We start from the raw sequence: 16685 nt of genomic DNA on the forward strand, positions 1-16685 counted from the left end.
AAACACCATATAAATGCTAAGTATCACCTGGTGTGTGATGATACCTATCAATGTAGACAAACTGAGGTTGCAGCAAAAAAAATATTACTTTTGGTATTAAGATAAAAAGGGGGTTGGTGCTGCGCAGCACCAACCCTCTCTTTATCTTATTGCCTATGGGTATGATCTGACACTTTATCAGTGTTTGCAGCAGTTCCACTTTTTTTAGTCCCCTACTCACACTTGATAGTGCAGGAATAATTATTTTTAACCATATTACTTTTGGTATTGTTCTCATTGTGCAGAAGATGAAAATCCTGCTGGCAGATAAAGAAAGCAGTGGTCTTTATGCCAGCAAAGTTATTTTCTGACTAGGTAGGTAGCATGCTGGATCATTGCAGATAGGCCACTTCTTTCACACAAGGCACCATAGCTGTGCGCAGCCTATTGCATTAGGATGTGCACCCCAAAGCTCAAACACGTATATATGTATCAGTAGGGAAATGAATAGTGCCAGTAGAGCAGCAGACACTGTCAGTAGGGCAGAGATTAGTAGTTTATTTTTATTAAAAAAATTATATTACTTTTTTACAATTTTTTTTTTACTTTTTCCAAAAAAATTTGCAATACATTTTTTTTACATTTTTTTTTTTACTTTTTCAATTTTTTTTTTTTTACTTTTTCAATTTTTTTTTTTTTTACTTTGTACAATTTTTTTTAACAATTTTCAAAATTTTTTATTTACAATAATTTATTATTAATGTTTTTACAGTCGTTTACAAGCTGCATTGGGGGACTTTGGTGAAATATCAGGGGTCTAAAGCGACCCCTGATGTCTCACTTTTGAGGCAGAGATTCCCCAGTCCCTTTCTTCAGCAGACAAGCAGCAGGGGAAATCTGTGCAGCAAAGGGTGATTAGGGTGTGCCCAGGCACACCCTGTGCGCACGCCTATGCAAGGCACAATAGTTTGTTAAGGTGTTTTATCAATTAAGGGTCAGCGTAAATAGAGTAGTAAATAGTACTTATCTTCATCACCCCCTTCTCTTAATTGCAAGTCCAGCTGTGCTTCACTTCTAAAATGTACAGCCAGCTTCAATATACCTCCTATTCTACTCTGTAAAGCACAGAGATGTTTGCCAACCAGACAGGCCATAGCAGAGAAGATCACCAGGGCCCTGACTAGAAGATTTGGGGTTTGAGTAATGAATTCCTTCTTAATACCACAAAGTGTCTTCCCCCAACCCCTCCCAGCTCCCTAACCATCTGAATATCATCTGTAAAAATGTACCTACTATTTTTTTCGTACACACCAAACTGTATTTGCTAAAAGAAAAAAAATGGTAATTTTCAGTATGACATATTTGTTATTGTTTTTCACTCACCTACATCGTAATCATTATGTGTGACCACATAAATCTCATGTCCTTTGCGTTCTTCCTCCTCTATATCTTGCTTGCTTTTAGACGGATTAATAAGTATCCCTGCTGATAAACCTAAACTCAAAATAGTCAAAGAATGTAATAATTAAAAATGTATGTAAATATTCAAACAGCATAATTGTTCATTTTTTAAGCGGATTTCCACCCAAAAGTGAAACTTTCACTTTTAGTACTTGCGACCCTCTGACATGCCATATTTGCCATGTCATTTTTTTTAGAGGGGGGAAACGCGTACCCAGTTTTCACAGGTACCCAGCTTCCACTTCCTCTCATGGCGCCGCAGCGCCTATCAGACGTTCACTTCTCCCCACGCCCTCCCTGCAATTTTCTGGGACATGTCACAGGTGCCAGAAGATTGCCCGGCCATTCATACCAAGCAGTGCGGCTCGCGCATTCGCAGTGCGCGCCCGGCTGTGAAGTCACAGCCGGCCGCCCACACTGGCAATGCAGGCGCCACAGAGAGGAGGGGGAGAGAAGCGAGGCTTTGGGCGGCCGTATAGCTGAGTTTCTGTTAATATAAAGTCAGCAGCTACATTTTTTGTTGCTGCTGACTTTTAAATGGATGGAACTCCGTTTTAAAGACAATAATAAATAACAATAACCAAATAATGATTACCAACCTCTTTCATTCTTCCTTCCAAATGTCATTTCACTAACATTTATATTGGGTGGAAACGCTGTTGTCTGATCATGCGATTTCCCAAGTGGTGTTCGTCTATGACTAGAATATAAGGACTCTCGCTTCTCAATACGTTTTTGCTGAAACAGTGGTTTTGATGGTACGTTTATTAATGAACCAGCCTGCATGAAGGAAGGGATGGGGTGAATGACATACACATAAATATTTACAAATATAAATTTTGTAGGATGAAAGACTAACTACAAATTAACAAAAGCAAAAACATTGCTTCTATCATACAATACTTATGCCGCAGATAAAAGACACAAGTAAGTTAGATAGGTTAATTACCAGTAATACAATAACCAATACTAAGCAATGGTTATAAAAAGATTACACATAAACTATACAAAATACAAATCTAGTTTATTGTTTTACTTTTCTTATTTCCCCTTTTTCTTTAGCACTGATATAATGTGCATCTATTTACTATTTACAGACTACACTCTCATCCACACTAGTCCCTGCCCCAAAGGAGCTTTTCATACTAATATTCCTATCACAGACATATACACGTACAGTAAAATCTTATGTTGCGAACATAATTTGTTCCAGAAACATGCTTGTAATCCAAAGCCTTTGTATATCAAACCAAATTTCCCCATAAGAAACAATGGAAGCTCAAATGATTCGTTCCACAACCATTTATTCATAGGTCCTTCAGTTTATGGTACATATAAAAAGATTATAGCAATGTGACCAAGTTGAGTAACCATAAAATGTCCATCCACAAATGGCAGCCTCCACAAAGGGAACAGAAGCAAATCCAGCAAGAGCTACAGAGTATAAAAGAGAGGAGCCTCCAAGTGTAGCAATATGTTGCTAAATGTTGTATCTTCATTAAATGTAACCATATTGCTACACTTAGAGGCACCTATTTTCTCTTTTATACTCAGTTGTGAAATGACGCTTCTTGTATATCGAGACATCGCTTGTACATCAAAATGTATTAAAAAATTTAGCTTGTCTTGAAAAACGCTCTCAAACCAAGTTACTCTCAAACCAAGGTTTCACTGTAGTAGGGCCAGTTTTATTAAACCTAACTTATCTACCAGCATGTTTTTTGAAGGGAACCCTCACAAAAATGCACAGAACATACAATCTCCACCCAGACATGCTTTAAATTCAAGACTCCAGTGCTGTAAGGCTTGAGTGCCGTAAGCCTTGAGTGCTATCTACTTTGCCACTTTATATGCACACCAATGCTGTGAAAATTTTACCTAAAAGACAGAATACTGGAAACTGTATGTATTAAAGAGACCAGAGGTTATCCAAATAGGCTTCTAAAATTCAAAAATATATTTTCAGGGCTGTTTTGACCAAATGAACAAATGGGGCAACTGTCCGAAGCCCACGAGAGCATGATATGCACCAAACCAGGGTAATTTGTCATGTGTCGTCAGAAGAGAGTTGTGCCACCGCGTGACGTAACCAGGTGGCCCGCCCCTTGCCTATACAGGTGAAACTCGAAACATTTGAATATCGTGCAAAAGTTCATTTATTTCACTAATGCAACGTAAAAGGTGAAACTAATATATGAGATATACTCATTACATGCAAAGCAAGATAGTTCAAGCTGTGATTTGTCATAATTGTGATGATTATGGCTTACAGCTCATGAAAACCCCAAATCCACAATCTCAAAAAAAATTTAATATTGTGAAAAGGTGCAATATTCTAGGCTCAAAGTGTCCCACTCTAATCAACTAATTAAGCCATAACACCTGCAAATGGTTCCTGAGCCTTTAAATGGTCTCTCAGTCTGGTTCAGTAGGAATCACAATTATGGGAAAGACTGCTGACCTGACAGTTGTGCAGAAAACCATCATTGACACCCTCCACAAGGAGGGAAAGCTTCAAAAGGTAATTGCAAAAGAAGTTGGATGTTCCCAAAGTAGTGCTGTATCAAAGAACATTAATAGAAAGTTATGTGGAATGGAAAAGTGTGGAAGAAAAAGGTGCACAAGCAGCAGGGATGACCGCAGCCTGGAGAGGATTGTCAGGAAAAAGGCCATTAAAAAGTGTTGGGGACTTTCACAAGTAGACTGAGGCTGAAATCAGTGCATCAAGAGCCACCACACACAGACGGATCTTGGACATGGGCTTCAAATGTCATATTCTTCTTGTCAAGCCACTCCTGAACAACAAATGTCAGACGCTTCTTACTTGGGCTAAAAAAAAACAGGCCTGATCTGTTACTTAGTGGTCCAAAGTCCTCTTTACTGATGAGAGCAAATGTTGCATCTCATTTGGAAACCAAGGAACCAGAGTATGGAGGAAGAATGGAGAGGCACACACTGCAAGATGCTTGAAGTCCAGTGAGAAGTTTCCACAGTCTGTGAGTCTGCTGGTGTTGGTCCATTAAGTCCGGGGTCAACGCAGCCGTCTACCAGGAGATTTTGATGCTTCATGCTTTTTCATGCTTCCTTCCGCAGACGAGCTCTATGGGGATGCTGACTTCCTTTTCCAGCAGAACTTGGCACATGCCCATACTGCCAAAAGCACCAAAACCTGGTTCAATGACCTTGGGATTACTGTGCTTGGTTGGCCAGCAAACTCACCTGACCTGAACCCCATAGAGAATCTATGGGGCATTGCCAAGAGAAACATAATAGACATGAGTTTGAATAATGCAGAAGAGCTGAAGGCCCTATTGAAGCATCATGGTCTTCCATAACACCTCAGCAGAGCCACAGGCTGATTCCATGCTTCCATGCCACACCGCATTGAGGCAATAATTGCTGCAAAAGGGGCCCAAACCAAGTACTGAGTACATATGCATGCTTATACTTTTCATAGGTCCCATATTGTCCCATGTACAATCCTTTTTTTATTGATTGAATGTAAAATTCAAATTTTCTGAGATTGTGGATTTGGGGTTGTCATGAGCTGTCAGCCATAATCATCACAATTATGACAAATCTCGGCTTGAACTACCTTGCTTTGCATGTAATGAGTCTATCTTATATATTCGTTTTACCTTTTAAGTTGCATTAGTGAAATAAATGAACTTTTTCGAGTTTCACCTGTATAAGAGATGTCAAAGAGAGAGCGTTTTTTATTTTATTTTTCAGTCTGGCAGGCAGTGTGATTGACGATGGATTTACATAGAGGGACATTTTTTAATTTTTTAATTAAGGATTTGTCAAAAACTGTCTCTTGTGTTTATTGCTTTTGTACAAGTTTTTGGTGAATGGGTAGGGGTACTATGTACCCCTACTTATTCACATAGGAGGGGGGTCTGAGGGCCCCATTGTTAAAGAGGGCTTTCAGATTCTGATAAGCCCTCCACCCGCAGACCCCGACAACCTTAGTAAAGGGTTGTCAGGAAAAGACCCTTGTCCCCATAAACATGGGGACACAGTGCTTTGGGATGTTTAGGGTAATTGGCCTGGTGTGGTTCAGGAGGAGGGAGTGCTTATTCCCCCCCCCCCTTTCATGACCTGCAAGGCTGCATGCCTAGATAAGGGTCTGGTATGGATTTTGGGGGGGGATCCCACACCCATGCCGATTTTGTCTTTATTTTTTTTACTGACACATTTTTATTTATTTTTTATTGTTCAGCTGTCAGCGGGGAAATTCATTGACAGAAGTTTAATAGCAGAGAGCACTCTGTCGGCTGTGTTTAGTAGAGTAGAGGAACAGCTGAGCCGTTTGGGGAGTGAAAATAAAGAGTTCATTTGAGTCTTCCTGACTGATCCTTGAGGTGAGCAGATAAAATAGCTGGTGGTGGTGTGCACAAGTTATAAGAAGTATTGAGAAGCACAGTGATATGATAATAACACTGGAGCACTATTATCAAGATTTATATTGACTTATGGGACATTTAATATGATTTTATGAATTAGAATTTTATTGCATGTATAAATAGCACTAAGTATAGCATTGAATTTTCACTGTAGTAGCGCTGCACTGTGTGTATGTGTGTGTCTTTTGGTATATATATATATATACATATACATACACACACAGTACAGACCAAAAGTTTGGACACACCTTCTCATTCAAAGAGTTTTCTTTATTTTCATGACTATGAAAATTGTAGATTCACACTGAAGGCATCAAAACTATGAATTAACACATGTGAAATTATACATAACAAAAATGTGTGAAACAACTGAAAATATATTTCATATTCTAGGTTCTTCAAAGTAGCCACCTTTTGCAGCAGACACATCTCTAGAACTGTTAAGAGGAGACTGTGTGAATCAGGCCTTCATGGTAGAATATCTGCTAGGAAACCACTGCTAAAGAAAGGCAACAAGCAGAAGAGACTTGTTTGGGCTAAAGAACACAAGGAATGGACATTAGACCAGTGGAAATCTGTGCTTTGGTCTGATGAGTCCAAACTTGAGATCTTTGGTTCCAACCCCCAGTGTCTTTGTGCGACACAGAAAAGGTGAACGGATGGACTCTACATGCCTGGTTCCCACCGTGATGGAGGAGGTGTGATGGTGTGGGGGTGCTTTGCTGGTGACAATGTTGGGGATTTAATCAAAATTGAAGGCATACTGAACCAGCATGGCTACCACAGCATCTTGCAGCGGCATGCTATTCCATCCGGTTTGTGTTTAGTTGGACCATCATTTATTTTTCAACAGGAAAATTACCCCAAACACACCTCCAGGCACCTCCAGTGTAAGGGCTATTTGACCGAGAAGGAGAGTGATGGGGTGCTGCGCCAGGTGACTACCTCTTGAAGCTCATCAAGAGAATGCCAAGAGTGTGCCAAGCAGTAATCAAAGCAAAAGGTGGCTACTTTGAAGAACCTAGAATATGAAATATATTTTCAGTTGTTTCACACTTTTTTGTTATGTATAATTCCACATGTGTTAATTCATAGTTTTGATGCCTTCAGTGTGAATCTACAATTTTCATAGTCATGAAAATAAAGAAAACTCTTTGAATGAGAAGGTGTGTCCAAACTTTTGGTCTGTACTGTAATATATATATATATATATATATATATATATATATACTGTATAGAGAGAGAGATTTTTAAAGTGTAGTGATTTCACTTAATGTGTATAGCAGCTGCAATTTTGTACTTGATTAATAATTAGGGTGGCGCTGATTGTTTCACACATTTGCAAAATACCAAGCCATTGACTCTGATTTAAAGCACCTGTGCAAGATAAAGGGAAAACCTGCAAACATGGTCTGCTGGGAGTACCTAAGGACAGGGTTGAGAACCACTGCTCTAGAGGAGCACCCATAAACAGCAATGCTGGCCATACCTTTAGCAATTTTGTGACAAAGCCTTCCATCAGGTTTCAATAGAAAAAAAATCTGACCACCTGGAATTTGAACATTTCACAGTAATTCAACATCCAGTTTCCAGTTTTAACCACTTGCCGCCCGCCAATGACAAATTGACGTCGGCAAAGTGGTTGTAGAATCCTGACCGGACGTCATATGACGTCCTCAGGATTCTGAGCCGCTGCGCGCCCCAGGAGGCGCGCATCGCGGCGATCGTTGTTGCAGGGTGTCAGTCTGACACCCCGCAACACCGATCTCGGTAAAGAGTCTCTCACGGAGTCTCCAACCACGGCTGATCACGATGTAAACAGGAAGAGCCCTTGATGGCTCTTCCTCACTCGCGTCTGACAGACGCGAGTAGAGGAGAGCCGATCGGCGGCTCTCCTGACAGGGGGGGTTCGCGCTGATTGTTTATCAGCGCAGCCCCCCCTCGGATCGCCACACTGGACCACCAGGGAAGCCCACCCTGGACCACCAGGGAAGGGCAACAACAACAAAAAAAGTCTAAAAATAAAAAAAAAGTCAAAAAAAAAATAAAAAAAGGCCCAAAAAAGAAAAAGTCTCAAAAAAAAAAGTTTAAAAAAAAAACCCATTAAAAAATAAAAAAAAGATGCCAATCAGTGCCCACAAATGGGCACTGACTGGCAACATAGGAAAAATAAGTGCCGCCCCACAGTGTCCATCAGTGCCACCCCACAGTGTTCATCAGTGCCACCCCACAGTGTCCATCAGTGCCACCCCACAGTGCCCATCCATGCCCAGTGCCCACCTATCAGTGCCCATCTGTGCCAACCATAAGTATCCATCAGTGCCACCCATGAGTGCCCATCTGTGCCGTCTATGTGTGCCCATCAGTGCCGCCCATGAGTGCCCATCAGTGCCGCCCATGAGTGCCCATCAGTGCCGCCTATGTGCCCATCAGTGCCGCCTATGTGTGCCCATCAGTGCCGCCTATGTGTGCCCATCAGTGCCGCATACCAGCGCCGCCAATCAGTGCCACCTTATCTGTGCCCGTCAGTACTACCTCATCGATGTCCAGCAGTGCCATCTCATCAGTGCCGCCATATCAGTGCCCGTAATCGAAAGAGAAAACGTACTTATTCACAAAAAAATTACAGAAAAAAAATAAAAACGTATTTTTTTTTCAAAATTTTCAGTCTTTTTTTAGTTGTTGCGCAAAAAAAAAAATCGCAGAGGTGGTCAAATACCACCAAAAGAAAGCTCTATTTGTGGGGGAAAAAGGACGCCAATTTTGTTTGGGTACAGTGTAGCATGACCGCGCAATTGCCATTCAAAGTGCGACAGTGCTGAAAGCTGAAAATTGGCTTGGGCAGGAAGGTACGTAAGTGCCCTGTATGGAAGTGGTTAAGCAACCAATAAAGACCTGCTCCTGTGAGATGATGTGATGGATGCGTATAAGCATGCACTAACAGCCATGGGGAGTACTCAGTTCTGGTGGATTTTCATGTACCGGTATATATTCTTGAACATTACATGCATGCAGTGATTTTGCTTTTAGTATATCAGAGCAAGATATTCCTGCAGCATTGCCTTAGGTCAGTGTCCCAGCTTACAACCTTCATTAAACAGGCCCTTACGTTTTCTCTAAAGCAAGAGATGTACTTTCTCTGAAAATTAGGGTTATGTCATGCAAAGATTCCTTTCACTATGTGATGATCAGCTCATGATCACAGTAATCTATCTAGAACCATAAAACTATTTTTATTCAGGAGATACTGTATATATGGATATTGTGGAATGCTACATTTATTTGTCATTTTAAATTTTGCATATACATAATATATGCTACATCAAGATGCAAACTGTCTGGTCATACCATTAGTTAAAATAATAAAAAATAAAAATGTCTGACTTTAGAACAACTTCAAGAGACAGGGCTTGTCTGTCCAGCTCAAGAATAAACATTTGTACAATATAGTGTGTGACCCCGGCGACGGGATCGTGGCGGTTTCCTGTTCCCAGTGAGGGGAACACGGCCCCGCATCACGCAAGTTGCCAGTGTCACGTGACCCCTGGATTGGAGGCAGGTCCTAACCTCTGCACTGCCATTGGATAATGATTGGAATTCTTAAATGAGGCTTGGAGATTGGTTGGGATCCCCCGCTCTGTCATTGGCTAACGTTCTGTATTCTCAAACGAGGCTTAGAAGGCATGGGGTGTCATGGCCCTGAGTGCATGTCATGTACTTATATATTTGTTTGGTCTTCCAGTAATATATATATATATATATATATATATATATATATATATTCATTTTATGAATTCATATTCAGTTTTGGTTATTATGATACTCCACACCTTGAATGATACCGAGGTTGGGAGATATATTATTGTTTATATTTCCGGTTCCGTCCCTTTCCAGAGGCGGAGCCATATTGTTTGAACTTATTAATGTGGTAGCAATGTGAGGGGACAGAGATATGCCTTGGAAAGGACGTTCTTACATGCGTGGATTCGGCAGTTGGGATCTGGGAATTTCACATCCCACTCCATCCGTCCTCCCTGCTCCATAGAGGGTCCAGACCATCCAGGATCTTAAGCTTATACGACCCACTGTTGAAAGACGTGTGTCCACCACAGCTGGTAAGAGTACCTCATTTATTCACCCTAGAAGAGTTACAAGAGTGACTACAGGCAACTCTTCGTCATTTTTATTATTTAGTGTCACTCCAACAGAGAGAAGTATCATTTGCTTTCTCCCGTTTGTGTGGACTATGCTCTATACCTCACTTGCACACTATTGAGAGTTCACATTTATATTTGGGACTTTAATATTTACAGCGTGTTTTGTACATATGTTGTCTCACCATTTATCCTTGATGTTTATTCACTAAGGTTTTTCATTGTATTTTTGAGTTTACCCTTTTATTTAGGAGTAATCCTTAATTATGTATAGCACTAGCGCTACACTATTTTTTTACTATTTCCATTTGACTTTGTTTGTTTGAGTGTCAGCTGCTTGTTTTTTGATTTACACATTTGGGTTTATCGCAGTGTTTTCCCCCCATTCTTATATTTGTACAATAAATACAGTTACTTACACTAAGCGATGAGTGGGTGCTTACACCATGCACAATGTAATTTTCCAAATCGGGATCGTTTGCTTTGCCATAGAATATAGTCCTAGCACCAGGTTTGGAGCGTCTGGTGTTAAGGAACTTCTGGACAACAGGTGGAGTTGAAGACTGTAACAGGAAGTGCAACAAAAAACATTAACATTATACCATGACATATTGTACTACATTTTGTATAAGAGTGTTTCAGAAACTATGTGTGTACCACTAGTAATAATTAGTGATAAGCAAACAAGGAAAATTTTCATTTTCTGCGTCTTCGCTGAACTCATTAGGAATTTCACAAAAACTGAACATGACGCTAAAGCCATTGTAAGTCTATTGGAGCCAAATCTTGTTATCTGGCCTTTTTTATGAATAATATGCACTTGTTAAAGCGGAAGTAAACCCATTGATTTAAAGTGGATGTAAACCCACTATCGTCATTTCTAAAATACTTCCATAGTGCTGATCTATAAGGATCCTTACCTGTCAAATACTCAAGATTCTGTGGGCAAGTCTGGTGTCCAGGGCTCAGTGGGCGGAGTCGTGATGTGAGTACACTCCCCGCCCACCTCTTTACTCCCCTTGGCAAGGCATCGATATTTCTTACACTGAATTTCTGCTGGTCTCATGGATTATGCCCCATGATCACTAACATCCAGTAAAAACCCAAGAATGTCACCACATGACTTCAGCATGCCTAGTCATGCTGAGGTGTGGAGTAGCCAATCCTGGGAGAGCTGGAGAAGAAAGGAGGGGGGATGTGAAGTACACAGAATGCCTCTCTCACACTCCTGCATGAGATAAAGAAATCACATGTCTGTCAGAGCAAGGGGGAAGAAATGGATACCTATTTCTCTGTGTGTCTGTTTTTATCTTACTGAAAAAAGATAAGAGGATTGCTCAGAACTGGATTAACTCTTTGTGGCAAGACTGGGCACAGATGAAATGACATCCTCTGCTGTAACAGATATGAGTCTTAAAGCGGAGTTCCACCCAAAAGTGGAATTTCCGCTTAAACCACTCCTCGCCCCCTTACATGACACATTTGGCATGTCATTTTTTTTGGGGGGGGGAGTGGGGGCTTTAGTAGGAGTGGGACTTCCTGTCCCACTTTCTCCTTCCGCGCAGTGAGCGCTTAGGCGACTCGTCATATCGCCTTAGGTGGCCCCTCCCTGTAGGCGATCACCTGGGACACGTGACAGGTCCCAGGCGATCGCCTGTCCACTCAGGAAATGCAGCACCGCTCGCGCATGCGCAGTGAGTGCCCAGCCGTGAAGCCGAAAGCTGACGCGGCCGGGTGCCCAAAGTTAGAATGGAGGCACCAGCGGAGAGGGGGGGAGACGAGCGAAGCTCTGGGCGGCCGCGTCGCTGGACAGTGGAACAGATAAGTGTCTGTTTATTAAAAGCCAACAGCTACACTTTTTGTAGCTGCTGACTTTTAATAAACATAAAAAAGGCTGGAACTCCCCTTTAATAAGAAAAAAAAATTGGGGTTTACATCCACTTTAAAGCGGGGGTTCACCCTTAGAGGGCACTTTTCCCCCTTAGATTCCTGCTCGTTATTACTAGGGGAATCGGCTATTTATTTTAAAATATGTGCAGTACTTACCCGTTTACGAGACGCATCCTCTCCGTCGCTTCCGGGTATGGGCTTCGGGAATGGGCGTTCCTTCTTGATTGACAGGTTTCCGAGAGGCTTCCGACGGTCGCATCCATCGCGTCACGATTTTCCGAAAGAAGCCGAACGTCGGTGCGCAGGCGCAGTATAGAGCCGCACCGACGTTCGGCTTCTTTCGGCTACGAGTGACGCGATGGATGCGACCGTCGGAAGCCTCTCGGAAGAATGTCAATCAAGAAGGAACGCCCGCTCCCGAAGACCCATACCCGGAAGCGACGGAAGAAGATGCAGCTCGAAAACGGGTAAGTACTGCTCATATTTTAATATAAATAGCCGATTCCCCTAGACCGAACGAGCAGGAAGCTAAGGGGAGATTTTTTTTTTTTTTTTAAATGGGTGAACTCCCGCTTTAACAGTTTCATTTGTTGTGCTCTCAATCAAACTGTCAAACCATCCAATGGCTGGTGTCATAACAGATCACATGTGCAGCATCAGGGCAGTTGAAGATTAAACAAAGGCCAACATGGCAGCTTCCTTGGCTTGAAAATGATATGCGGGTTTACTTCCACTTTAAAACAATTTTGAAATACTGTTTAGAAGACCTTATGTCAGAGGGTTTTTTAACCAGTGAGCTCAGTAAGTATTATATTGGTTGCATTCCATTCTGCAAACTCATGGTCGCTTCAGCAATCAAGCAAATAAAACAGATGGATCCCCTAGACTACAAGCCATTCAATCGCCATGACTATCTCAAAATAAAATATCAGGGATCTGTTCAGAGCTATAGAGCCGTCTTGTGAGAGAGCACAATGAAGATACCATTGGGAATATGTAAAACTGTTTGCATGTATTCAGTGGACATTTTGGAGAAGACAATACACTAACTGGAGGCTGGCAGTTTATTTGGGTGGGACATGCAACAATTTGAAATACGACAGGCAGAAGTTACATTTCATAAAGGCCCAAAAAATTGATATGTCTGTAGCCTCTATTAACATTATAATATAATTTTATCCTGGCAGTATCTGCAGAAAAAGAAGATAGGAAGCAGAAAATAACATTTTGGCAGCTTCTGTTAGGCCCCATGTACACTGCTGCTGCTAAACGGACGTTCAGAGGAAATTGGATACTTTTTTCCACTCCCCATGAACTCATTCAATGTTTTCGTTTGTGTACATGTACACAGGTTTGTTTACTGTCGTTTTTAGGCAGTTGCGTTTATAGGCATTTTTTTTTTAAGGTAAAAATATTTGTTCAGACGCCAACGTTTCCGACGTTTCAGACGCCAAATGCTTCTAAACGTCTAACCCCTGTTAAGCAGCGTTTTGTTTATAGAAGTTTTTCATTTTTGGCAATTTTTTTAACTCTTCTAAACGCAAAACGCCGCTAAACGCGGCATGTAAACGCAGCAAAATAGACGTTTAAACATGGGTTACTATCGGTCATGTTAAATCGTTCAGGAGAGGTTGTAAAAACATCCCATGAAGCCTTAGAATCAGATCACAGAATAATTATTTGTCACATTTTGCAGTATTACAGGAAAACTACAACTGAATATTGCAGTAGTCCCTCAAGTAGGATACACTCTGACCAATCCCTGTTTGCAAACCAGGACGTCATCCTTCAAGTTGGCAGGGATTTATGGCAGAAGCATATACAGCAAGAGAGATTATATATTCATAAACAACCTGGTGGCAGAGCCGGTTCACACAGCGGCAGCACGACTTGCCGAGCGACTCAGCAAGGAGATCTGCACACGACTTCAGAGGCGACTTGCAAAATTACTTCTGTATTGAAGTCAATGCAAGTCGCCCTGAAGTCGCCCCAAAGTCGTACAGGAACCTTTTTCTAAGTCGAAACAACTTGAGTTGCTCCTATTAGAACGGTTCCATAGAACAGAATGGAGTGCGACTTGTCAGGTGAATAAGTCGCCTGACAAGTCGCCCCTGTGTGAACCGGCTCTAGATTTATCTTTTCAAGCTATTTACATAAAGTAGAAGATTTCTGGAAGTGGATACCTTTATGGAAAGCTTCAAGTAAAACTTCAAGTATCCCCCCCAGCTCTGTCTGATTTATTGCAAATAGCTTTTCAACTTTGGTGATATAATTGCTATACATCTACATGGATGTCAGAATGCATTTTTTTTCTACCTGGCTTACTAGCAGTTACAGGCAGTTTACATAAATTCTTAGAGACATTGAAGGCTGTAAAATCACTTACATACCTATGGGGTATGAAGACACAGCTTACTGTGCCTGCCCGATAAACACATGAATGTTGCAACAGTATCTAGGCAGCTATAAAGACATTCTGTGAGAACTGAGCCTGAGGTGTGTGGTGTAACGATGTTCCAGTGTGGAGATGGCTTTGGGGAGAATGTATTACTCATTATACATAAAATGAGGCCATTATCTCACTTTCATATGTAAAATTAGCTTTGCTGAGACATGTACTTTCACTGTAGCAATGGAGCTAATGGCTAATGACTGTATGTATTTTGTATATCATATACTGTATAGTTCATTCACAAACAAGAAATGTTGAAGTACTTCTTGTAAAAAAAAAAGAAATGTTGAAGTATGGCTTCATTTTACATTTCACTTAAAATAAATAACTAAAGACATTCAGTTTTTCCACATTTTGTTATGTTACAACCTTATTTCAAAAAAGATTTAATTCATTATTTTCCTAAAAAATCTACAAACAATACAGCATAATGACAACCTGAAAGAAGTTTGTTTAAAATCTTTGCAAATTTATTAAAAGTAAAAAACAAAAAAAAAAAAGACATAATTATTCACAGCCTTTGCTCAATACTTTGTTGAAGCACCTTTGGTACCAATTACAGCCTCCAGTCTTTTTGCGTAGGATGTAACAAGCTTGGCACACCTATTTCTGGGCAGTTTATCCCATTCTTTCCCAACATCAAGTCAACAATACAAAAAAGTTCCATAAAAGGCTAGTAGCTAGTAACATACGGTTGTATCGGATGCATTTATCCGATTGGACATCATCTAGGGGTGTGACCCCTCCAGATATCAAATCGGACGAAACGTGTCGGTTGATGCTCAGCACATTGCTTTTTTAAAAAGTATGTTACTAGCCTTTTATGGAACTTTTTTGGGCTGTCAACTTGATGTTTTTACAATAAACCAACTGTACAGTGTTACACTATGTGTGTTTTTTATGTTTTTACACCCATCTTCATGGATCACCAAGTTCACATTTGATGTGGATCACTGCACCTCATGGAGCTCATTTACTGATGGTCGATATGTCGATATCAGAAGTGGCCCATTTGCAGATCATCAACATTGCATGCTGAATCCTGTTGAGGTTATTCCTCAGCTCTCACTACCTGTCCTCACTCTGGGACCCAGCAAATGCGCATGTGCTCAAAAGTTGGGGAGAGACTGCCAGAAGCCTCTTTCTCTGATGTCACAGTTGCCAGACACCAAATTGCCTTTAGGCCTCGTACACACGGCCGAGGAACTCGACGTGCCAAACACATCGAGTTCCTCGGCCAGTTCAGCCCTGAAGCCGCCGAGGAGCTCGGCGGGACGAGAGCTCCCATAGAACAACGAGGAAATAGAGAACATGTTCTCTATTTCCTCGTCGAGCTCCTCGAAACTGGTCGTGTGTACGGAGCCTCACATTTAAAAAGTGACAAGCTGCATCTGGTATTTTTTGGTGGCAGGCAACAATGGGAAGCTTCAGCTGGTGGCAGGATAGTCACAATTCGCATCTGGTGGCAGGCAAGGTGACAATTGACAATCCGCATCTGGTGGCAGGCGATGTGGCAAGTGACAATCCAAATCTGGTGGTAGGCAACAGAGGTAAGTGTTTTGAATAGAAATGACTAAAGCGCTAAATAAATAATTAATAAATGAATGAATAAATATATAATGGATAATCAAATGATAAAATCTGCAGCTACAATAGATGTGTATCTGGCACTTAAGTGAATGATAAAAAGATATAGTTGCGCTAAAATCAACCTATTAAATATGATAATAAAAGATAACACCCGTGTAAAAAGTAGCACTTTTTATACTTTTAAACAGGTGGTATGTTTTATTATTATATTTAATGGGTTGATTTTAGCGCAACTATATTTTTTTATCAACAGTGGTAAGTGCGTCTGGTGGCAGGTGAAGTGGCAAGTCACAAGCTGCATCTGGTGGCAGGTGATGGTGGCAAGTGACACGCTCAGGGCTCCCACCGATTCTGCATTATGGTGAGTTGATCTATTTGATTTTATATTACAATGTAATAATAAAAATAATGTGATTGAATCATCCTGACACCATATCAACTATGGTGCTGTGGTGATTGAAGCACCAACACCAACCATTGCCCCGACAAATTGCCTGCAAAAAACACTCCAGATTGCTTGTTCTGTAAAATGTGCTGAATATTACATACTCTGGACTGTGCTACTTTGTACAATGTACCATGATACATACTACATATGATCATAGAATTGCACTATAAATATACAGAAATCAATCCGAATGCAGCAACATTTTAGGACTTTTTATTTCCACCCCTTTCAGCAAACAGGAACTTTTCTTCTAATCATATGTTTAAAGTTAGAAGTTAAAAATCGTTGGTTGCTATGGCTGAACA

General features: G+C 41.0%; 1 protein-coding gene across 1 annotated transcript in view; it reads right to left on the bottom strand.

The window, feature by feature from the left end:
* Positions 1–16685, bottom strand: part of EFHB (EF-hand domain family member B) — a 70614-nt gene that overhangs the window by 31117 nt on the left and 22812 nt on the right. The window contains exons 3-5 of the mRNA XM_040352975.1: positions 10420–10563; positions 2040–2220; positions 1363–1473 (exon numbers count right to left, since the gene is read on the bottom strand). Of these exons, the coding sequence (XP_040208909.1) occupies positions 1363–1473; positions 2040–2220; positions 10420–10563 (436 nt within the window). The remainder of the gene's footprint in view (positions 1–1362; positions 1474–2039; positions 2221–10419; positions 10564–16685) is intronic.

The sequence above is a fragment of the Rana temporaria genome, chromosome 5 (assembly GCF_905171775.1).
Source record: "Rana temporaria chromosome 5, aRanTem1.1, whole genome shotgun sequence".
NCBI classification, from domain to species: domain Eukaryota; kingdom Metazoa; phylum Chordata; class Amphibia; order Anura; family Ranidae; genus Rana; species Rana temporaria.